Source organism: Eumetopias jubatus, unplaced genomic scaffold (genome assembly GCF_037043125.1).
Source record: "Eumetopias jubatus isolate StellerSeaLion01/CBP00866 unplaced genomic scaffold, mEumJub1_p1.0 scaffold_10, whole genome shotgun sequence".
In the NCBI taxonomy this organism is placed as follows: domain Eukaryota; kingdom Metazoa; phylum Chordata; class Mammalia; order Carnivora; family Otariidae; genus Eumetopias; species Eumetopias jubatus.
In genome coordinates, this window is record NW_028274816.1 from 85784361 (window position 1) to 85809021 (window position 24661).

At 48.7% G+C, this 24661-nt stretch overlaps 1 protein-coding gene across 2 annotated transcripts in view; it reads left to right on the forward strand.

Moving 5' to 3' along the window:
• The first annotated feature begins 1118 nt into the window (after window positions 1-1118).
• Window positions 1119-24661, forward strand: part of UBE2O (ubiquitin conjugating enzyme E2 O) — a 57322-nt gene continuing 33779 nt past the window's right edge. For both annotated transcript variants that reach the window (XM_028112510.2, XM_028112511.2), the window contains exon 1: window positions 1119-1566. In XM_028112510.2, the coding sequence (XP_027968311.1) occupies window positions 1174-1566 (393 nt within the window). In that variant the 5' untranslated portion in view covers window positions 1119-1173. The remainder of the gene's footprint in view (window positions 1567-24661) is intronic.

Below are 24661 nucleotides of genomic sequence, written 5' to 3' on the forward strand. Positions count from 1 at the left end.
AACCCATTGCGAATCTGTCCTCTGAGAATGTTATCTAAATCTTTTGGAACTTATTTAAAGGACACATTAGTATAATTACTTTTTATATTTTAAAATAGCAATATGGAGGAAACCGTAAGTATAACAGTTCTGTCTGTCTAGAATTTTAGTCTAGGAAGGGAGGGTTGAAATATTATAGTAATGGTTAAGCTTTTTGGAGGGAACTGTATGTCAGGCACGGTGCTGTTTCCTTCAATCCTCCCAATTGCCTGATGAGACACCAATGGTATTATCACCCCTATTTTACTGATGAGAAAATTAAGGTGAAAAGAAGTTTATCAGCTTACCTACCTTTATAAGATTAGTAAGTGGCAGCAACAACCATGGCTCCCACTCCTAACTACCTCACCATCCTACCTCTTGCCATGTATACTAAGCCTCATGGAGCTTTGAGCCCCTCTAGATGGTTTTAAAGCCAAACCATAGAGGCCACTAATGCTTATCTTTCTGATCTTTCTCTGGACCTCCTTCACCAACCCCATGACCCATCCCTGAGGGGTCATGACCTTCCAAGCTTTGCATGTAATTTCCTAATACAATACACTCTAGATATGCTCTCTCTATATATCTTTTATAGCCTTGCTTACAAGCTGCCTTGGAGTTGCTTTTTAGCTATTTACTATGCATATGTTTTGTCTCTCCAACTAGGTTGTAAACACCTAGAGGACAGGGACGGTATCTTGCTCTTTCTTACCCCTCCCAGTGCGTAGGACCAGGCTGGAGACGCCAAGGAGGCTCATTAAATGTTGTTGACAGTCTCCGGACCATCCTTCGCCCCACCTCGGCCACTCCCCTTTTCCTCGGTGCCCATTGCACTTCCTCCTCCCGGGTCCCCACCCAGTCCCGCTCCCCTAATTTTTACCCCCTCCGGCCCCGCCCCTCCCTCGCGAAGTCCGCCGTTCCCCCCCAGTCCCCGGCAGCATCTCCAGCGTCCCCTAGCGACGAGGCAAGAGCTCCTAGCAACCGCATCTCGGTTCCTTGACGACGGCGGCACGCAGGCCACGTCAGCGCGCCGTGGCCCCGCCCCCGCGCCGGCTGGCCCCGCCTCCCCGTGCCCTGTTCGCCGCCGCCGCCACCGCCAGCACCGCCACCGCCGCCGCCGCCGCCGCCGCCCGAGACTCGCGCAGAGCAGTTATGGCGGATCCCGCAGCGCCCGCAGCTCCGGCTCCCGCCCAGGCCCCGGACGCGGCCCCGACCCCGGACGCGGCCCCCGCCCCGGCGCCCGCCCCGGACTCGGCCTCCGGGCCGTCCTCGGACTCCGGCCCCGAAGCCGGCTCGCAGCGGCTGCTGTTCTCTCACGACCTGGTGTCGGGCCGTTACCGCGGCTCGGTGCACTTCGGGCTGGTGCGCCTCATCCACGGCGAGGACTCGGACTCGGAGGGCGAGGAGGAGGGCCGCGGGAGCTCGGGCTGCTCCGAGGCGGGGGGCGCGGGCCACGAGGAGGGCCGGGCCAGCCCGCTGCGCCGCGGCTACGTGCGCGTCCAGTGGTACCCGGAGGGAGTCAAGCAGCACGTGAAGGAGACCAAGGTGCGGCGGGCGGGCCGGGGCCGGGGCCGGGGCCGGGGCGGGGCGGGGACCGACGCAGGGACGGAGTTGCTGCAGGAGCCCTAGGCCGGGGAGGGGAGGTGCGCGAGGCGCTGGCCGGAATGGTGCAACTGCAGTGGGCCGAGGCGAGAGGACGAGCCTCCGCGGAGGGGACGCTCCGGTGCAAAGTCATTGCACCAGCCCCGGGCCACCGGGCCCCGGGCTTTCCCACGCGAAGGGACTTCCAAGCCTTGCGGTGCTGTGGTGTCGGCCTCAAGATTCTGTACGTGGACCCACTACAGTGGGGAACTCCTCAGGCTCTGAGGCACGCTCGGCATTACACCAGTGCGGCGTTTTGCTGACCCCCGAGGAGCTACATACTGCATTGTGCATCCAGAGAGGAAGGCCGTGCCGGGTCCGTGCGGGGAAGGGTTGTGGGCGTTCCAAAACAGAGATAGAGGTGAAAATCTCGTGTGGCATAAAAACCCAAGAAGTTCTCTAGATGACAGAATGCGTTATAATGGGTAAAGAAACCCAACCCCCTCCCCCCGCCCTTTTTTTTTTTTTTTAACCTTGTTGCCTTGTTTTAATTGCTGCGGGGAACTTTGTGAGTAAAATCATTAACCATCAGAGCCGTGATATTAATAGTACGGGGTGGGGGGGCATGTGACAGCTGCGACTGGGATTGATGACTCCCAAGTGCAGCTGGACTTCTTGAAAAAAAAAAAATGCTGTGGAACCATGGATGGACAAGAGCCACCCATTTGGAAACCCAAGATTTTTTCCTGACCTGAGGCTGTCAGGCAAACATCAAACTCCCTAACGCTGTTGGGGTGAGGCTGGTGAATATTGCAGTTTTACAGACAAAGGGGTTTATCATCTTAAACCTGAAACCTTGAACCAAGGTTGGTTTGGTGGCTTCTTCTGTCTTGTTTTCCTGAGTGTGAATTCCTATGAGTGATTCACACACACACACACACACACACACACACACACACACACCCCTGTATCTTTCACACCTTCTTCGTCTCCTCCTCCTCCTCTTCAAGAAAACATTTCTAAGCAGGAATCGGGCCTGGGCTGTTGACAGGTTTGATTTCAGGGGAGGGCACTTGAGAAGTTAATCTGGGTTTCTCACACATTTGGAGAAAAGGCCACAGAGGGTTAGGGCTTGCCACGCTACAAAGGGGGTTTGTGATAACAGCTCTTGGCAGGGGAAAAGGCCCCACTCCCAGGAAGAGCCTGTGATCCACTTCCTAGTGGCACGAGTGACTTGATACCAGCAGGGTCTTTCTCCTTGCCAGTGTGCACACATCCACAGACACAGAAATCCGCGTACGGGACCCCTGGCTTCCCCTCAGAGAAATGCAAATCAGGCATTAGCTGCTCTGACTCGGGGAGAAATTTTAAGTTCGTGTGCAAAAGTATGTGGAAAATTGTACTTTTTATAGCGGAATTGCTTGTTAAAAATTACCACTGGTGGTGTTACGTCGGAAAGAGAAGATTTTTGCTCTTTATACAGTGTTTCTACATTGTCTTAACTAACGAATGGCTGCTGATGTCTTCCTGTGGGTTTTTGAAAAATGTTTTTCCCTGACCATCTTCTCTAGAGGTTGGTGACTCTTGGAATGCAACTCATTTCACTGTGTCATGGCCTCCTGCCCTGGGACTCGGCAGGCAGGCCAAGCTCCACTACTGGGAGCTGCCATATTTATCAGTTGTTGTTTCTGTTCATCTTGACTTTGGTGGTTAACTTTATTTACAGTTATGTTCTGTCTGCCTCCTCCCGCCGTGTGTTATTATACCAAGTTTGACTTAAAATACCTATCTAGGAATTAAGTAGAAAGCAATTTTAAGGCACCAGCTTGGATACATTTTGAAGCTGCCCTCTTGTGATTTGCTTTGAATTTGTTGAAATCCATTGTGGCTCCAGTGGTGGTTTCTTTGCCACTGGAGTGTCTGAGCTTCTGAGCTTAGCAAAAGCTAAAGGGCATAGGAACTCTAGGAAGCAGTGGCGTGTAGTGTCCATTTGTGGATGGCAAGACCTGGTTCTTTTAGAAATTAAGAGTAGGTTTGTTTGGAGGCTGGGGGGGGTGTATACCTGATAGGTAGCTGTAGGTTACCATAAACCCTAGGGACAGATGACTCCAACTAGGGGGCTGGGTGGGAACTTGCAGTCTAGGAAGTGGTAGGAAGATTTTTTTTCTTCTCACCTCTCACCCCTTATAAATCCGTGGAGGTGACAGTGTGCTGTAAAGGAGAGACCATTAGACCAAGGCTGAGCATTTAGGTTCTGATTCCTACTCCATCACTAATTTGGTTATGAGCTTTGAGAACCCAGTTACTGATAGGATAATGTGGTGACAGTATTGAGAAACATACTTCTTTTTAAAGCTGCCACCTATTGGAATTTTTTTAATAGTACCCTCTTAATGTGGAGTGTTTAGTAGGCTGTGGAGTATTTTTGTAGTTTTCAGGTTAATTTGTTGGGCAATGAGTAAAGGCTTAATACTAGTCTCTTAGGTTTTAAAGAACAAATTCATAAAGAGAGATGAAGAGGCTGGCCAACAAGGTCTACCTGCTCCTGGCCACTTCTGTGAAAACTATCAACAGAAATAAAATAAGCAGGGGCGCCTGGGTGGCTCAGTAGGTTAAGCATCTGCCTTCAGCTCAGGTCATGATCCAGGATCCTGGGATCGAGCCTCGAATCTGGCTCTCTGCTTAGTGGGGAACCTGCTTCTCCCTCTGCCACTCCCCCTGCTTGTGCTCTCTCCATGTCTCTCTCTGTCAAATAAATAAATAAAATCTTAAAAAAAAAAAAAAAAAGAAACAAAGTAAATAGCTCTTCCTTGAAATTGCAGGATTTATGGTCCAGTTCCCGAGGCTTCCAGCAGCCAAAGTCAAGCTTCTTTAGGACTTAAAACAAGCACGTACCTTGTGCTGCTTCTTTTCCTCAACCACCTGTCCCCTTCATCTGACTTACCCACTTGTAACTTTTCCCCTTTGCCCAGGGATCTTCTATGTGAATTACCCCTTCCCCATCAGTGGCCATCCTTGAGTAACATTTTGGAATAAAGCCAAATGCCTCCAGTCTCTGCCTTCTTGAGCACTGGCTAGACATGGTGGGTCCTTCCGGCCTCCACCTGTCATGGTTGGACAGAATGGCCCCTGTTAGGAAGAGAACAGACTGCTGTCTGTCAGTCCAAGTTTGGGGGCTTCCTGTTTATGCTTTCGTTTTCCCATCTCTTGTGTGCTGTCTTTTGTTTAAAGGTGCCACAACATCCAGAGTCTCTCCTGATTTGAGATTTAATGTCTTTAAGTTAAAGCTGTGTCTGTGATCACTCTGCTTTTCTAAGGCTCTGTGTGCGTGTGTGTAGCATCCCTCATGACAGGTCCCTTAGGAATTGGCTTTTCAGTTTATTTTTGGCTTCTACTCAGGCCAACATTTCCCTGGGGAAAACTATTTAGATGTAGCATCATAGCATGTGAAGGTTGCTTGCTTCACTTGTCCAGGTGCTGGACTCATTAAAAGCAATTGTTCTTAGTGATGTAATAGGAAGAAGTTATGTAAGGTTAACCAAGATGCAGGACTGAGTGCATCTAATTGCACTTTATTCAGATAGGATCACGGCACTTGCAGACTGGCACAGCTGTTCTGTGACTTTATTCTTTGTCCTTTGGTTCCCCCCCTTCTAGCTCCTGGGACTCAGTGCCTTGATTATGTCTCTGTCTGACTTGCCGCTTCACTCAAGGGCACTTTCACCAGATGAGGGATGTGTGTTTGTGTCTGTGATTGGAAGTCAAAACCCCTGGGTGCTCTTCCCAGCCGTCACCTACTCTGAATGACCTTGGCCTAGTCACTGCCTCATTTTTCTCACTGCAATAAAAGACAGGATCTGTCTTTCTAGCCCCTGAAACGAGCCTGAACCAGAAGCGTAGCTGGGTGGTATGGCCACTTGGCTGTTAGCAGCCACCATCCTGATGTCCATCAGACAGAGCCAGCCCCACCCCGTCAGGAGATCACTTCTGTGCATCAGAGAGAGCCACGCCAGCCCCACCCCTTCAGGAGATCACTTCTGTGCATCAGAGAGAGCCACGCCAGCCCCACCCCTTCAGGAGATCACTTCTGTGCATCAGAGAGAGCCATGCCTCCAGAGGCAAAAGATGCCCCAGTGGGGTCTGTTTCAGTGGTGGTGGAATTCCTGCTAATCAATCACATTGTTGCTCATGAGCTGGTGGATATATTAAGCTTCTTCTATAAATACCCATAACTTCCCTCCTCTGAAACTTTATGCACATTTAAAGTAATACCTGCCAAAGTCCACTAACCTCCCGGGGTGGGGGGAGTGATGTCGAATGACTATATATGTCTATGTGTGTATATTTTCCAGAATTTGGAAGACATCTTTTGGAAATTTCCAAAAGAATGAATTACAAGGATGGTAGAGTGTTGCTTTTGTATTTTAAAATAATAATAAGGACAAACATTTTATGTAGTGTTACTGTGTGCCAGGCACTGAGTGTTCTACGTGTATTACTCAGTGCTCCCAACAACCCTGTGAATTAGGTACTATTATGACCCGTGTATTTCAGAGGAGGGGACTGAGGGGCAGGGTTAAATAACTTGTCTGATGTCACACTGCTAATAAGTGGAGGAACCTGACTACAAATTGAAGTAAATGTAGTTTGCTCTCACCTGAGAATGTTTAAGTTCAGGATTCATAGATCATTACTGGATCAAGCACCCTGATTAAACATGAGTCACAGACCCTGTGGTTGGCATTAATCATCCAGTCTTTAAACACTTGAAAATCTTAGTGGAGAGGATGTAACCACAGATAAGGAGAGAGAAAGGAACAGGGTGTTGGGATGGGGGGAAAGACAGAGGGAGATCACGCTAGGGAGCAGAATGGGAGAGACACTAGATTGGCACTTTCAGTGTGCTTCTGTTCTGCGTCTTTCCTTCCCTGCCCCTGTAGTCATTCTCAAAATAATTGTCAGAAAGCACATTTTATTTCTAGAGAATCTGTGAGTACCCCTAGGTGTTGAATGAAAGCGGTCTCTGTAAGTGTCATTCATTCCAACACTGGTTTATTCCCCCAACCAAAAGTCTGAGGAACTGGCATTTCTGTGTTGTCTTAGAAATGGTCAGTGTTAGGAAATCCAGCTTCACCTCCTGCCCCCAGAGACCTGTCCCCTCTCTTGCTGCTGTTGTCACCCTCCCTCTGGGAATGCTGAGTCATGAGACAGGTTCAGAAGGACTCCTTGGAGAGAGGCTGAGTGCCACTCAGTTCCTTCCCCTTCAGTTGCCCCGAACTTGACTGTGCTCTCCACCTTGTTTTTGTTTTAGGACATTAAAGGTCCTTTTGCACCCTCTCCATCCCCACTTCATTGTTATCCCTGCTTTTCTTTTCTTTTTTATTTTCCCATTCCATTTAGAGAAATTTTGCTTGTTTACTCTTTTACCCAAGGGCCTCATGGAGTCCAGTGGAACCTCTGTGGGGCCAGTACTTTCAAAAGGGGTGCAGTTGTAGTGTGTGACCTGAACCACCATCACAACAGTGCTGGGCCCCGGATCGGTTTCAGCTGCCCCTGGTAGTCCCCTCAGAGTTGGATTTGGGGTGATCTCTTTTAAGAGCCGTCCTGTAGTTCTAACCGGGAAGACATGATCTGTGCTCCTGTTGGACTGACAGAAGTTTTCAGAGTTTCCCTGCCCAGAGCTTAGCCTGCTTCTGCATGGGGGTGGGAGGGTGCTGATTTAAATGGATAATGAAAAGAGGGAAATGTACCTTTTCATTTACAAGACGCTCTCTCACTTATATTTACTAGGATTTTGGTGTTTTTAACTGTAGCCCCTTCTGAGGCTCCACCTGCCCAGTGGCCGGGCGCCAAGCCTGAGAAGGTCGTGCTTTCAAGGCTGTTGCCTATCCAACACTTGGAGCTCTACTGAGTGGGGCGCATGTTCAGAATTGCTTCTGTTTCTGACATTTCTGCTGGCCTCAGGGGGCTGTATTAGGAACCACCTGACATATGTGTGGTTACAGGCAGGGAGAAGTAAAATGCTTACTGAAAATTTTTGTAGTTCAGAAGAAAATTGAATCATGTTAATGGATAGGCCTCTGAATTTATCTACTCCAAGGTTATTTGCCCTTGTTTTGCTCTTCAGCTGCACTCTGAGGTTGAGGATTACCTGTCCTTCAACCCAGGGCTGGCCGTGTTGAATGGATCCTTTGGTCAGTTTTGCCCACAGATGATAAACTGTGTTCTTCTGAAGCAGGATTGTGAAAAGCAAGTTTTCGTTTTAAACATTAATGCAGGGGCACCCGAGTGGCTCAGTCGGTTAGGTATCCGCCTTAGGCTCAGGGTCTTGGGATCCAGCCCCGCGTCCTTTGGGGCTCCCTGCTCAGTGGGGAGTCAGCTTCTCCCTCTGCCCTTCCCCCCTCCTGTGCTCACACTCTCTCTCAAATAAATAAAATCTTTAAAAAAAACCCACAATAAACGTAAAGGCAAATGATACACTTTTCAGAAGTATTCAGCTAGGTGATATGTACTGGAGTGAAAGGTCTTTTGGGGTTAAATCTGGTTGACTGGTCGAGGGGTTTGTATATTTTGAGGCTGAAACATTTTTTGTAGTTAGGTCAAAGGAATAAGACCCTAGATCACTTTTGGTTTAAATCAATAGCATAGCTATATCTGGTGACGATTCCTTCTAGCTATGGCAATATAAAAAATTTTTAAGATACTAAGTAGTGCTGGGGCGCCTGGGTGGCTCAGTCGTTAAGCGTCTGCCTTCGGCTCAGGTCTTGATCCCAGGGTCCTGGGATCGAGCCCCACATTGGGCTCCCTGCTCAGCAGGAAGCCTGCTTCTCCCTCTCCCACTCCCCCTGCTTGCATTCCCTCTTTCACTGTGTCTCTCTGTCGAATAAGTAAATAAAATCTCTGGGGCGCCTGGGTGGCTCAGTCGCTGGGCATCTGCCTTCGGCTCGGGTCATGATCCCGGGGTCCTCGGATCGAGCCCCGTGTCGGGCTCCTTGCTCAGCGGGAAGCCTGCTTCTCCCTCTCCTACTCCCCCGCTTGTGTTCCCTCTCTCTCGCTGTGTTTCTCTCTGTCAAATAAATAAATAAAATCTTTACCAAAAAAAAAAAGAAAGATGCTAAGTAGTGCTAAAAAAAAAAAAAATAGAAAAAGAAAGAAAGAAAAAGTCGTCAATCCTATCCAATAATAAAATGAAAACCCCCAGCTAGCGGGAGAGATTTCCTGCAGTCTTAAAAAGAGTGATCTTCATTTGCATCCTGCAAGTGAGAGCTGGTCTTTCACACTCAGCAGCTCTGATGAGGTTTTTCCACCTTGTTTTAATTTTGATGTTTTTTGCGGGAGCTGCTGCTGTGGTGATGGTCAGTGACACTGTTGTGACTGGCGTGTTCACAGGACGACTTGCTGGCCCTCGTAGGTGCAGGTGGGAAGGAGCAGACACACACACATCTGTGTCTTGTGTGGCTTCCAGGAGCATCAGGAGCAGACATACTCCGTGCTGAAAGCATCCTCTTATTTGTCTCCTCTGTTTAATTACTTAAGGGAGTTTGAGGGCCCTGAAGGTTGATGATATCTTCAAGTAGAAGAAAGAGCGTCTCTCCCTATGCTCAGCATGTTTTGGGGGCACCCCAGCACTCTGCCGCTCACGAGGGATGTCTGCTCCATTTCCTCATGACCCATGAGCCCCTTCGCCTCTCCCTGGCCTCTCTCACCACTGGATGCCAATGGCTCTCCTGAAGGTCACAGAGGACTAGTGGATTCCCCATTACTGCATTTACCAGCGTTTCCCTAGTTCTTGTCCTTTGGGTCTGTCCGCCTTGTTGGTTGTGGTCAGTCCTGCCCTCACACTGGAAACTTTCTTCCGGGGGTTCCGTATACCAGACTGTACTGAATTTTTCTCTTTTGCCTTTTGTTTTTTTTCCTCTTCTCTCTGTGAGACTTCTTCCCACATCATGTTCTTACTCCCCTTTGCCACCTTCCTGTCTTTTCTTCAGGGTTCTTGTTCCCCACAGGGCTGCAGCCATCCCCGCGTCGACGTGGCTTCCACACCCGCGCCGCGTTCCCTGCCCCTTACCTAACAGCTCCCTCCTGTCATCTAGAACTGCAGACATTGTGGCTGTAAAGTCTCATGAGTGTAACTGCCCTTCCCACCCCCAGGTCTGTGGCATTTAAAAAAATTCCTTTTTCCAACTTCTGATGATGAAAAAATCTTCAAACATACAGAGAAGTTGAAAGACTAGGCCAGTGAATGCTGATTACCAACCATCATGAGTCAGCAGTTAACATTCTGTCCTGTGTGCTTTACCTGAACATGTGATTGTGTGTAAATACATTTTCACCTGAGCCATTTGGTAAATTAGAAGCAGACATGATGGCAGACACCTCTAAATACTCCAGCTCGTGTCTTCTAAAATTCAGAATATTTGGGATCATTTTAAATGTACCTTCTTGGGCCCCCATTCTAATGTAAATGTGCGGTTCAGTGGTAGTAATACGTTCATAACGTGCAGCCATCACCATCCTCTTGTCTCCAGACCTCTAGTTGTCTTGTAAAACTGAACCTTGATGCCCGCTAAACAATGCCCTGTTTCCCCCCACGGCAGCCGCTGGCCACCACCATTCTACTTTCTGACGTGAAATATTATTTCATTTAGTATAATAGCCTTAAGGTTCATCCATGCTGTAGTATAGGTCAGAATTCCCTTTTAAAGACTGCTGGAAAGTCCACTGTATCCACAGCTTTAGGCTTACGCATCCCTCCGTCAGCGGACGCAGGGGGCTTGGGGTGCTCCCCGGGCTTAGCTGTCGGGAAGAGCACAGCTGACAAACACGGGTGTGCCAGTACCTCTCTGAGACCCGACTTACAGTTCTCTTGGGTATATCCCCAGAAGTGGAATTGCTGGATCATATGGTAATTTTATTTTTACTTTTATTTGAAAAACTGCCATACTGTTTTCCACAGCAGCTGCACCATGTGCCATTCCCACCAGCAGTGTGCAAGGATCCCGGTTTCTCCACATTCTAGCCGACATTTGTTATTTTCTGATTTTTTTATAGTAGTCATCCTAATGGGTGTGAGGTCGTACCTCACCATGGTTTTGATTTGCATTTACCTAATGACTAGTGAGGTTGGGCATCTTTTCATGTGCTTCTTGGTCATTTAAGTACCTTCTTTGGAGAAATGTTTAAGCCCTTTTCCCATTTTTAAATGGGGTTGTTCAGGGCTTTTTTTGTTTCTGAGTTGTTGGAGCTCTCTCTATGTTCTGGATGTTTAATCCCTTATCAGATACATGATTTGCAGATATTTTCTCCCATTCTGTGGGTTGCCTTTTTACTCGGTTGATAGTGTCTTTTAGTGCATTATAATGTTGTTTTAATTTTCATGAGTCCAGTTTGTCTGTTTCTTTGTTGCCTGTGCCTTTGGCGTCAGGCTTCCATTCTAATTTGTCATCAAATCTTTGTTCGAAATGCCTCTTGCATCCTCTGCATTTCTGTGCTGCAAACACGGGCTCGCTCTCTGATGGTCTCGTGCCTGGACTGATCTGGTCTGGTCTCCCTGTCGCTAGGCCCTCCTTCAGCCCAGCACGCAGCACCACAGGCTGACCTTCCAGAAGACTGCTTGGATTGTGTCAGGCAGGACCCAGCCTCCTGACGTGCCTTAGCTTGTCACTCAAGGCTCCTCGCCCATGGTTCACACTTAATCTCCTGCCCCTTCAGTAGACTGCATCTCATCTGCTTCCCCCATTCACATGTGCTCTTCTCTACCTCTGATGCTCCACGGGCGCTTAAACGACACACTTGAGTTCTCTCTCCCTGGCTTGGAAGCTTCTTGAGAAACCAAGACAGTGACTCCTTATATGCAGTGAAAGATATTCTGAATGGCTCACATGCATTTTCATGGGAAGCGTTTGAGTTAATGACCAGATCCTTCCCATTCACCTACAAAGAGTATTCTTAGCCTTTTCCCAGACACTTCGTGGTCTGTGTGGGAACTGTGTGGGCACCTGGCAGCTGACACTCCCCTTAGGGTAGAGTAGGTAAGTTGACCATGTAATTTATTGTCCAGCCTGGGCTCTTTTGAGAGCACTGTGAATAATTGCTCCAGGACTGAGACACGTGGGTGTCCCGACACTAGGAAGAGCAGATTAATCAAAGTACGCCATGTTGTAGTTGACTGTTTCAGCAGCTTCCATCACGAAGCTCCCCAGGCAGAGTAGGAGCCCAGTCGGTGAGGATAAAGCTAGCCAGAGCCGGTGTCAGCTGTGGCCGAAATGCAGCTGTGTCTGGGGTTAAAACCTAGCCGAAACTGAAACACTCTGCTGGCCACAGGCTCCCTAGGAGCCTGGGCTGGGATGAGAACTAAGGCTGTCTCGTGAAGCCAGTGAAAAGTCTCCCCGGTTGGTGCCATTTTGGGTTTCCTCCAAGTCCTCGGTGCAAGCTCTGAATAATCTGGAAAAAGCGCCCGTTTAACATTTAGAAGCCGTCCGAGTTCTAGCGTCTGTAGTAACTTCAAGACATTGGTGGAAGCACCCATCCTCTCTGAGCCTCAGTTTCTCAGCTTATAAAATGGTATAACGTCCATCTCTCAAGGTGGTCACAAGGAGCAGCTCTAACAACCCAGCTGAAAACACTTGCCAGACCTGCATTCACACGTGTGAGTTCGTGAATGGAGATGGTTGAGTCTTTAGCGTGAGGCTCCTCTGCTGGAGATGGAATGCTGTCCCAGCTGCACAGTAACCGGGCACGCAGTTTAGGCTTTGTGCTCTGCCTGCCTCAGCGCTCTAGGGGGGCGTCCTGCTGACGGGCATAAGCATGCTCAGCCTGTTACTCTGAAGGAATCGGGCACCATCAGCTTGACACTGCTCACCAGTGGCGGCAGGAGGGTGGGGAGAGCACAGATACATGGAGTCTAGACCAGCACTTTGAAAGGCTAATGTGTGTGGCATCACCTGGGGTTCTTGCTAATGCAGGCTTCTGAAACTGGCCGGGGCTGGCCTGAGAATGCACATGTCCCCCATGGTCCCTGGGAGGCTGATTCTGCCGGCTGGGACTGACCTACAGGTCCTTAAAAACCCGTTGATGTCAGTAGGTTCTGTTTGTGTGTGTGTCCTGTTCCCCGCAAATGTTATTGGGCCTCACTGGTTTGAGGTTTTTGTCTCCCCTCTGCCTTAGTCTTCTGGTAGCAGTGTTAATGCCAGAAATTATCAAAAGGGGGGCAACAGGAGGGAAGGGACATTAAGTGCCCCTAATAACCAGGTAGTGCTTTCAGATCATGGTGTTCCTGTTAAAAAGACCTGCTTCTCCCTCCCTGCCCCATTGCCTACTGACCAATATTAATACACAGTTGCTGCTGAGAGTTTCATTGGATTTCATTTCTTCTTAGGACGAAAAATGAGAGTTGTTATGAATATAGTTCAACCAGTCCAAGAGGAAAATGATTGAAATTTGCTATTTTTTATCCATCCAGTATCAGTGGATTCCTGCTGTGTGCCAGGCGGTGTAACACATGCTTTACATTATCTTCTTCTTCCCTAGAGCAGCCAGTGTCCCCATTTTAGAGAGGGAGAGCCTCCAACCTGGAGAATGCATGTAACTCTCCCAAAGCCACACGGCTGGCGAGAGGCGGAGCCTAATGTCTGTTCTGCTGGAGCGCGGGCTCTCTCCTCGGGCTGCCCAGCCACCCCCTGCCCCCAGTGGGGTGCTGTGGGCCTCCAGAGAGCACCCCCACACAGGCCCTGCACTCTAGATCACGGGCCAGGATTCTTTCTGTAAAGGGCTAGATAGTAAATATTTTAGGCTTAGCAGGCCATGCTGTCTCCTTCACAACCAGTCAACTTTGCCATTGTAGCATGAAAACATTCGGGGACAATAAGTGAATGAACGGGCATGGCTGTGTTCCAGTAAAATCTTATTTAAAACAGGCAGCAGGCTGGATTTGACCTGCAGGCCATAATTTGCCGATCTCTGCTCTGGAAGAGTCCTGCCCAGTGGAAATAGGATATGAGCCACATCTGTAATTTTAAACTTGAGAGGAGCCGCATTTGAAAAAGTAAATAGAAGCAGGTGAGGTTACATCCAGTAGGTTGTATTCGACCCATTACATCCAGGATAGCATATCTACATGTAATCAGTATGAAAGTTATTGTTATGTGTAAAGATTTTATTTATTTAGTTTTATTTTTTTTTAAGTAGGCTCCATGCCCAATATGGGGCTTGAACTTACAACCCCGAGATCAAGAGTCTCATGTTCTACCGACTTGAGCCAGCCAGGAGCCCCTAAAAATTATTAATGAAATATTTTACAGCCTTCTTTCTGTAGTGGCTCATGTATTAGCTAGCGCTGCTTCAGAAACTTAGTCTGGTGGGAGAGAAAACCCTCCCTCCAATCCCTTGCTCACCTTTATTTCCTTCAGAGTATCAGGCATGATTTGAGATCTGATTGCTTCCTTGTTTACTGTCTTCCTGACCAGAAGGTAGGAGGGCAGAACAAGCTGTTCGCTGCTGTCCATGCCTGAACAGAGCCTGGCCCAGAGCTGGTGCCCGGGGATCCCTGTTCAACCGAGCAAATGGGGTACTCATAAGGTAGAAAATGCTGAGTCCCATCTGGAGGGCACAGACAGCATTTCTGAAGGGGTTTGGTGGGAGAGCATTCGGAAAAGCTTTCATGCAGGTAGCTTTTGGGCTAGGCCTTGAAAGGTGAGAAGAATTTGGATCAACAGTGGTGGGACGGAAGGGTATCCTGGGCGGGCAGATCAACAGGAGTAAAGCCAGATGCGGGAAGTTTGCATGACATTTGGGAGAAATTGTTCACTTAGGCCTTAGAACTCCTTTACGCTTACAAATTATTGAATATCCCGATGAGCTTTTATTTATATGTATCAATATTTACAGGTAAGAAATTGAAACAGAACTTAAAACCCAAGAATAAGCAAGCACTCACTCTAGCCCTCAGAGCATTACACCAGGTAGCCTCTGGAAGTTCCAGTGGAGACTCCGGAGTGGATGAGAGCAGGAAAGGCAAATACCGTCCAGTGGGACTGTGGAAAAGTTTGACTTTGGACCTCCTGAAAGCTCTCAGCTTCCCTGGACCACACGTTGAGGGCTGCTGAGCTGGCGGGAAGGTGTAAGGAGAAGCCAGGTGACAGCGGAGCCAGCTAGCCGGCCTGGGTCTGATCGTGGTGGCAGCGACAGTGTTGGCTCCTGCCTTGCTGTGCTCTCAGCGTGTCGTAAGCACTTCACGTGGGTGGGCTCTTGAAGCCTCTCTGAGAGAACCCTGTGCAGCAGGTGTTACTATTTTATGTATCTTACAGATGAGGCTGCCCAAGGTCACGTCCTAAGTGAAGAGTTTGGGTGAAACCCAGGTAGCCGCCCCCACAGCCATGTGGTCTGCGGCCCCTCAGACTTCGTATCACACTGGTTCTGTGGTGTAAAGGAGTTTGGGTTTGTGCTGTTGTTGTTGTTTTTCCACGTCATGCGGAGCCACCTCAAAGTTTGCAGTGAATAATCTGGCAGCAGTCCATACGATGGAGGAGGTGGGGTAGCTGGAAGCCTGGGGCCAGTTAGGAGGTTTTTTCAGTGCAGGCGAGTTAATGTGCATCTAATTTGCGTGACCACACACACACACACACACACACACAGCGCAAGAGTGTTGAGAGTGCTGTATTTTCATACCAAAAACAGCCTGGGTGGCTCAGTTAGGCAACTGCCTTCAGCTCAGGTCATGATCCCAGGGTCCTGGGATCGAGCCTCACATCAGGCTTCCTGCTCAGTGGCAAGTCTGCTTCTCCCTCTCCTGTGATGTGTCTCGCTCTCACTCTCTTTCAAATAAATAAATAATCTTTTTAAGAAAAAAAAAGACTCTTGGGCGCCTGGGTGGCTCAGTTGGTTAAGCGACTGCCTTCGGCTCAGGTCATGATCCTGGAGTCCCGGGTTCGAGTCCCACATCAGGCTCCCTGCTCAGCGGGGGGTCTGCTTCTCCCTCTGACCCTCTTCCCTCTCGTGCTCTCTATCTCTCATTCTCTCTCAAATAAATAAATAAATAAAATCTTAAAAAAAAAAAGAAAAAAAAAGACTCTTACGTGTGAACCAACAATTCCATCCAGTATTCAGTGGACAAAGCGGCGACCTGTTCCCATGCCAGAGGGAAAACTGGTGTGTTGGATTTAGTGATAGCTTGAAGGGGCTTTTTAAGGATAATTCTGATGATGCTCGGTTTGACCCCTGCGACCAAACTCCCAAGTACAGTTAGGACTATTGAATCAGAGCAGTAATGGCACTTTGAGTTAGAGCAATAGGGATGGAGGGGTGGTTGTGGAAGGTTTCTCAGACGGGGTGGCAGGCCCAAGCTGTGAGGGGCATTTGGGGAGTGGCCGGGAAAGCAGGTGTAACACTGACGGGGCTGGAGCAGTGGGTGTGAGCACGCCCAGGGCTCTCGATGATTGGGAGGGAGTTAGGGAGCCATTATGTTTGGTTTTTATTGTGGTCAAATATACAAATAAAATTTACCCTTTTGAAGTGTGCAGTTCAGTGGCACGAAGCACCTTCACGCTTGTGCAACCATCCCCACCATCCATCTCCAGAACTTTTTCATCTTTCCAAACTGAAGCTCTGTCCCCCTTAAACAATAACCTTTTAGGAAAGTAATCGAGGTTCACTGTAGACATGTGGTCTCCTGACGTCCAGGGAGTAAGGGTGGGAAGCTGGGCAGAGACTCAGGCTTCTGGAGTGCACGCCCAGGTAATAGTCTGCCAGTAGCTGCGTGGACAAAGAAGTGTGAGGGAGGTTCAGTTTTGGAAGCACAGTGTCTTAGATACTTGGAATCTTCCATGGGAAGAGAGATGCCTACCTCAGAAATGTGTGTTCCCCGTCTGTCCCCCATCTTTTAGTCTTATTGTTGTCCTATTTCATGCCCTCATGATTACATTTTTAAAACAAACACTTTTTGGGGCGCCTGGGTGGCTCAGTTGTTAAGCATCTCCCTTCGGCTCAGGTCATGATCCGAGGATCCTGGGATCGAGCCCCGCATCGGGCTCTCTGCTCAGCGGAGCGCCTGCTTCTCCCTCTCCCACTCCCCCTGCTTGTGTTCCCTCTCTCGCTGTGTCTCTCTCTGTCAAATAAATAAAATCTTTAAAAAATAAAATAAAATAAAATAAACACTTTTTAGGGGCACCTGGGTGGCTCAGTCGGTGAAGCGTCTGCCTTCGGCTCAGGTCATGATCCCAGGGTCCTGGATCAGGCCCCGCATTGGGCTCCCTGCTCAGTGGAGAGCCTGCTTCTCCCTCTCCCTCTGCCAGCCGCTCTACCTACTTGGGCTCTCTCTCTGTGTCAAATAAATAAAATCTTTTAAAAATAAACACTTTTTAGATTTACAGAAAAGTTGCAGAAATCCTAGTATACCCTTCACCAGCTTCCTCTAATTTTTTTTAATAAAGATTTTATTTATTTATTTGAGAGAGAGCCAGAGCGCGAGCAGAAGAAAGGGGGAGAGGGAGAAGCAGACTCCCCACTAAGCAGGGAGCCCGACATGGGGCTCGATCCCAGGACCCTGAGATCATGACCTGAGCCGAAGGCAGACGCTTAACTGAACCCCCCAGGCGCCTCAGCTTCCTCTAATGTTAGCATCTTATGTAACACAGTATGTTTGTCAAAAGTAAGAAATTAACATTGGTTTTACTCTATAAACTATACGGCAAATTTTTATTTGGATTAGTTTTCCACTAAAGTCCCTTTTCTGTTTCAGCATCCAATTCACTATACTATATTGCATTTCCCATAATTGTCTTTTGAAGGTTGGAAAAAACCCTTCTGATTGATCTCTTACTTTATCTAATCCTCAGTTCATCCTCTTCCCTATGAGTTATCTTTCTGGAGAATTTTGTTAACAGCTTTTTTTTTTTAAGATTTTATTTATTTATTAGCACAAGTAGGGGAGAAGCAGGGAGAGGGAGAAGCAGGCTCCCCACTGAGCAGGGAGCCTGATGTGGGGCTCGATCCCAGGACCCTGGGACCATGACCTGAGCCGAAGGCAGATGCTTAACGACTGAGCCACCCAGGTGCCCTTTTTAACAGCTTTTAATGCCAGAGAGTAGAGGTCAAGCAAGATGCTCTCTAAAATGAGGCAGTTTGGAAGTGATCTGTAACCATGGATAGTACTCAGAGTAGAGGGATGGCGGCTGTAACCATGGATAGTACTCAGAGTAGAGGGATGGCGGCTGTAACCATGGATAGTACTCAGAGTAGAGGGATGGCGGCTGTAACCATGGATAGTACTCAGAGTAGAGGGATGGCGGCTGGCAGCGAGAACGGCGGGTGGACAGGTGAATGCAGAGCGTGGGAGTGTAGGGCCCGGTGGTCAGTCAAGTAGGGAACGTCTGCAGGCTCAGGGGCCTGTTCAGTCCCTGATGATCTAACACTGAAGAAAAATTGATGGATTCTCTTATTTATGTAAGATTTATAGGTTTTGTTTTTGTTTTTGTTTTTTTTCCTGGTTGCAGGTTATCCGATCTGTTGCCGTGCAGGTGACCCTCCCGTGACAGCCTTTGCAGGTGTTCCGGGAAGCTCTTCAGGAGCTACTTGACATTTGCCCTCACTTTGATGTTACCCTGATTCTCAAGGGCTCAAACCTAAAGAATCATTCTTGGATTGTATTTTAAAAAACAGTTAACACCAAGGGTGCCTGGGTGGCTCAGTCGGTTGAGCGTCCAACTTTTGGTTTCACCTCAGGTTGTGAGGTAGAGCCCCACATCTGGCCCCACGCTCAGCAGGGAGTGAGCTTGAGAGTCTCCCTCTCTCCCTCTCTTTCTTCCTCTCCGCCCTGCTCATGCACGTGCGCACTCTCTCTCTCTCTCTCAAATGAGTGAATAAAAAGAGAGAGACCACCAGTAACAAAGGCTCATTTACCCCTTTCCCTTGCTTCGGCATCAGGGTCTTCATTCTGAGCCTTCTGCCAACGCAGCAGTCGACTCGGGGTTCAGGCCGTGCTCAGGCCCTTGCAGCCCAGCCATGTCTCTGTCCGGCCAAGGCGCAGCACTGCTGGCATCTCGCAGAGACTTGCTCAGCCCATAGGGTCCTTTCTACCATTGATCAGCTCATCCCGTGTCCTGTTGACTTGTTCTTTGTGTTCTCTCTGCCATCTCTTGATTGTGCTTGTTGTCTGTACCTTGGGGGCCTCCATAATCAAATGGCTTCCCTTGATAGTTTTGATTTGGTGCCACTGCCTTTGCTCCTCTCAGGTGTAACGCTTGTGAAACACGCACAGACTAAGTGTGTTAGAAAGGCCAGGTAGGACTGCCCTTTTTCTGGAACATGGCTTTGGTCCTGTCTGCAGTGTTCTTAAGTTAGATGTGCATAGGTGGTGGTGTTTCTGTGTCATAGCATTTTCATCCCACTTCAAGTTTTGGTAGCATGCCTTTTTTTTTTTTTTTAAGATTTATTTATTTATTTGAGAGCAAGAGCAGGGGGAGGGTGCAGAGGGCGTTGGAACAGATTCCCTGCAGAGCACAGATCCAGATGCGGGGCTTGAGCCCAGGACCCTAAGACTATGACCTGAGCCGAAATCACGAGTCCCCCATCTGAGCCACCCTGGCTCCCCAAGGGAGAGAGAGTCTTAAGCAGACTCTGTGCTGAGCATGGAGCTGACGCAGGGCTCAATCTCAAAACGCTGAGATCACGACCTGACCCGAAACCAAGAGTCGGACGCTTAACCGACTGCACCACTCAGGTGCCCTTTTGGTAGCGTGCTTTTTAATGAATGCCCGTAATTCCATCAGATGGACCTAAGGTTCTTCAGCCAATCTCCTCTTTTTTTTTTTTTTTTTTTTTTAAAGATTTTAGTTATTTGACAGAAAGAGACACAGGGAGAAAGGGAACACAAGCAGGGGGAGGGGGAGAGGGAGAGGCAGGCTTCCCGCTGAGTGGGGAGCCCAACGCGGGGCTGGGTCCCAGGACCCTGGAATCATGACGCGAGCTGAAGGCAGATGCTTAACGACTGAGCCACCCAGGCGCCTCTTTTGACCAAAATGTTTCCAAATTTTCATAGCTTTAAATAATGTAACTATCATCTTATACTGGATACTTTTTTATATCTATGTCTACATTCTTTAAGTATGTCAGGATAAATTCCTAATACAGAATTACTGGTCAGGGGATAGGAATATACTCTTAAGACTTTGGATTCATTTTACCAAACTGTCATCCCCAAAAGTAGTACCTGTTTACATTTCCATCTTAGAATGCCTGTTTTCCCGGCGTGATGGTGGGATTTTTTGGTGGCTGAGGCAGGAGTCCCAGCTGGTAGGCAGCGTCCGGGAGCCTAGGACTCATGTCAGTTGACGGGGCGTTTTTCTGACTCTACTGTGCTCTTGCCAAGAAACAGGCCCTTCTTGTGACCGGACGTGTCCCTGAGCTCTGCAGGACTGCGGGCCAGTCTCTTGTGCCTTAGCTCATGCCTGCATTCCCCGAACAGAGGGTTGGGCTGGGGCATGGGGGGGTGGGCAGGGGGCGGCTCAGACGTGGGCTGGCAGTTGTAGAGGTGAGACTCTTAAGAGGGCCCTCTGCAGGACTATCAGAATCCCCGTCTCTTTCAGGTGGCTCCACTGAGGCATTTCTCAGATGACGCAGTTCATAGTGGGACGATGACTGCGTCCTGTATAGCAATGCCCGAGGTATGTTGGGGTCTCCATCCTCGCCATCTCTCCTCCAGACCCTGACACCTCAAGCTCTCCTCTCCCGTGCTGGTGACATCAGAGGACGCGGGTGTTTCCAGTTACCAGGTGCCCAGTGAAGGCAGGGTCTTCAGGAGCCCTGAGATGATTGACATTGGCTGTATACTCGGTTTGAGGGTGTGTCTGGGCCCTCAGTGGTGGTACTAGAAGGGAGGGTTTGATTTGACTCCTTTATTTTATAGTCTGGGAACTGAGGCCCCAGGAAACTGAATGATTCAGGTTAAGGTTGATGGAAGCCACAAATGGACAAAGACACTCAGTCCTCAGGAAAGAAAAGTTCATAGGAGGACAACCATCTGACTTCTAGGAGTAGAAGTAGAGGGTGTTAGCAGTGCTGATTTTAGTTTTCTTGTGATTTAGTTACAGTTGAGATAGGTTCTGGTATTTGACTTAAAAAATAAAATCTGTAATATAGAGGATTTATAGGATTTACAGCGTGAGTCAGGAGACATGCTCAAGAACCTCCTGCTCAAGAGAGGAACCAGGCAGTCACTAATTGCAGCTTAACCTTGGGCTTGCCTTTAAAAAAAAAAACCCACAACACCAGCATTTTTGGGATATAATTTACATACCATAAAATTCACCCTTCTAAATTAAACAATGCAAATGGCTTTTAGTATATTCCGAGGTTTGTGCACCCACTATGCAAAATTAGAACATTTTCAGCGTCTTCACCCATGAAGCCTCTACCCCTTGGCTGCCGCACTGAATTCCCCCCACTTCCCAGCCCCTGGTAACCACATTGTGTGCTGGTGCGTTTGGGTTTTTGTCTTTGTGGGTTTGCTGATTCTCTGTATGTTGTATGAAAACATGGAATGTGCAGCCTTTTGGGTCTGGCTCCTCTCGTTGAGCATGTTTTCAGGTTTCCTTCGGGTTGTGGTGCGGACCTGTACTCCTTTTTGTGGCAACTGCTGTGTGGATTGGCCACTTACCCGTTCAGTTGATGGGCACTTAGGTTGTTTCCACTTTGGGGCTATTTTGAATAATGTTGCTGCGAGCATTTCTGTACAAGTTTGTGGGGGGGGGTATATTTTTGGTTCTCCTGGGTATTATGCCCGGGAGTGGAATTGCTGGGTGGTGCGGTGACTCGCTGTTGAACCTCGTTTGCAACTGCAGCGTGTGCGGCTTCCAGTTGCTCCTCATCGTCAGCAACACTTGCTGCCCTCGGTCCCTCTGCATTACAGCCATCCTGGTGGGTGTGGAATGGGATTTGCACTGTGGTGTGGTGGGCATTTCCCTAACGACTGATGACCTTGAAAGTCTTTTCACGTGCTCAGTAGTCATTTGTAAATTTGCTCTGGAAAAATGTCTTTTCCAGAAAATCATCTGCCCACTTGTTAATTGTCTTCTTTGTTGGCTTGCCTAGTAGAGCGTGCCTTTGGGTCTGCTCTCTGTCCTTCAGGGTCGGGCAGGTGGGCCGCTTGCTATGGTAGGTGCTCTCTGTGTCACTGGGGTCCCTGCCGGACGTCTAGCGTTACGTTGGGATCTAACTGCCTTTCCTAAACATACTCTAGAGGATTTGTGATCCTTATAAACTGACAGGGCTCTTAATTCTAAATCCTTCTAGAACTAAGTTAATTGTTTTACACGTGGGGCTCCACTGTCCCCAGGAATAAGAAAGGGGCTGCTAAATAGGGCTCCTCTGCAGCAGGGCAGGCCTTCAGACGTTTTCCAGTCTCATGAATCGTGCACAGACTGCCAGTCACGGCCGAAGTCTTTCAGAGGCAGAGCCTGGCCCAGCTAGTCTCCTTTTGGCTCCCTCGCAGTACGTGTTGTAGTACTTCTCCTGCGGCCGGTGATGGGATGCTCCCTGCTCGACGCGAACGTGCCTCGGTAACCGAGTTGTTTCTGCGGCCATGTGGCAGGTCCGAACACAGTGGGGCCGAGGCGCGAGAGCGGGTGTCGTGCGTGTGACGCGCGGTGCCTGATAACGGAGGCGGCAGCCGGCCCAGCGCGGCTTGGCTACTGGCGCTTCACAGATCCCCCGTCCTCGAGCAGGGCGGCGGTCGGAGGGGCACGTGTGCTGCTATTTATGGTTTGTGACTTTCTCAGTGATTGTTTTTAGTTTAGCATTTAAGAATCTAATTTAATTTTGTAAGTGTGTGAGCTGTTGATTCCCCGTGCCTCTCGCATGACACTGACAATGAGTCTCTTCCACCCAGAGCCCAGCTTTGCCCTGGATTGGGTCTGACTGTGTTTGAATCCCAGCAATCCATGCAATTTAAAGTTTTTTTGACATTTGCAACAGAAAGCCACATGTCTGCGCAGATAGGTGGCCCCTTGCGGGTGACTGAGGCAGTTTCTGATGGAGTTGTGCTTTCTTTTCCCTTCCTACCATTTTGCATTTTAGAATAGCAGTACTGGGAGAGCCCCTCAAAGATGAACTGGTCTCTAAATTAAGTAGGTGGATGTCGGAACTAAGGATTTCTCATTTTTTAAATTATTTTTTATTTTATTTTCTTGAGAGAGAGCAAGTGCGCCCGAGTGGGGGACGGGGGCAGGGAGAGGGAGAGAGAATCTCAAGCAGACTCTGCGCTGAACACAGAGCCCGTTGTGGGGCTTGATCTGAGGACCCTGAGATCATAACCCAAGCCGAAACCAAGAGTCAGGTGACTCTTAACTGACTGAGCCACCCAGGCACCCTGGATTTCTAATTTTTGAATTTGTGATTTCTTATTTTTGTTACCTTATCATCTTTCCATCTTCGGTTATGTCCCATGGTTATTTTGAAAAATTAAGGTTAAAGATCTCTGGTTGGGGGCGCCTGGGTGGCTCAGTGGGCTAAGCGACTGTCTTCGGCTCAGGTCATGTTCCCGGGGTCCTGGGATCAAGCCCCGCATCGGGCTCCCTACTCCTTGGGAGCCTGCTTCTCCCTCTCCCTCTGCCTGCCGCTCCCTCTGCTTGTGCTGTCTGTCTGTCTCTGTGTCAAATAAATAAGTAAGATATTTAACAAAAAAAATCTCTGGCTGGTGAACATGGTAGATTGAACACATTCATTTATTCCATTTCCTCCAGAAACCCTTCTAAAATGACGTAAATGAATTTTTTAAGTTTCTTTACTTAAGTAATCTCTACATCCAGAGTGGGCCTTGAACTCACAACTCTACCGACTGAGCCAGCCGGGCGCCCCAGTAAATGAATTTTTTAAATGTGTAAACCTGTGAGGACAGAGAATGGGAGGGAAGACAGTAGACAAAGATTTCAGGTCTTAGAAGATGGAAGGGGGACAAAGACCGAGCAGAGCCAAGGAAGCTATAAGACGTTGGTGCCCATGGAGACCAAGGAGCAGCCCCTCAGAATGTCTCAGGAATTGGAGGCATCTGCTGTTGCCCCAGGCACAAGTGAGGTTTGGGCCCAAAGACAGAGGGATACACCTGTACAAACCCCACCCAAGAGCAGAGGTTTATGCTCCGGGGACGAACCAGAGACTCTGGACTGAGAGAGCTCAGATGTAGCAAAGGGCAGCATAACTCGGAGATGAAACGGGGATTCAGGAAAGTCTGTACACTGAAAGGGGAAGTGTCAGCTGAGTTCCCTGCCTGCTCCCTGAGTGCTGAAACCAGGCCTGAGGCCTGGCATTGGAGGATTCCTCTCTGGAAAAAAAATGAGCAGTGTCAGAGACAGACCTGCCGTTGGTAGGGTTTGGCAGTCCCTCAGAACAAAAGCTAGATTCTACCCCAGCTCCTGTGATCTGTGCAATCCAAAGCCTTGCTTGTGTTTGCAAAGCTTCCATCATCTTATTATTGATGCAACTTTTTTTTATTTTCACTTTTTATCTTGAGATAGTTAGAGATTCACAGGAAGTTGCAAAACAGCACAGAGAGGTTCCGTGCACCTTTCATCCAGTTACCCCCCCCCGTGGTTACATCTTACACAGCCACAAACAGTATCAGAACCAGGAAATTGACATTGGCGCGCATACGATGTGTGTGCAGTCTCTGCCATTCTGTCACCTGAGGTTTCATAGAGCCGCCATAGCAGTCAGGATATGTTGGGGGTCCCTGGGGACCTCAGTCGGTGAAGCGTCTGCCTTCAGCTCAGGTCACGATCCCAGGGTCCCAGGATCGAGCCCCGCATCGGGCTCCCTGCTCTGCGGGGAGCCTGCTTCACCCTCTCCTCCCTGCTCATTCTGTCTCTCAAATAAATAAATAAATAAAAATATTTTTTAAAAAAGATACAGAACTGTTCCGTCATCATAAAGATCTGTTGACTCATTTCAAATAGGAGTGGACAGCTAAGGGTCACTGAATGGATTCTAAAAGCTCCCAACATGAAGGGTAGAGGCTAGAAAAAGCAAAGAGAAAGGGGTACCCAGAAGAAACCCTCAGAACACAGTGAATATT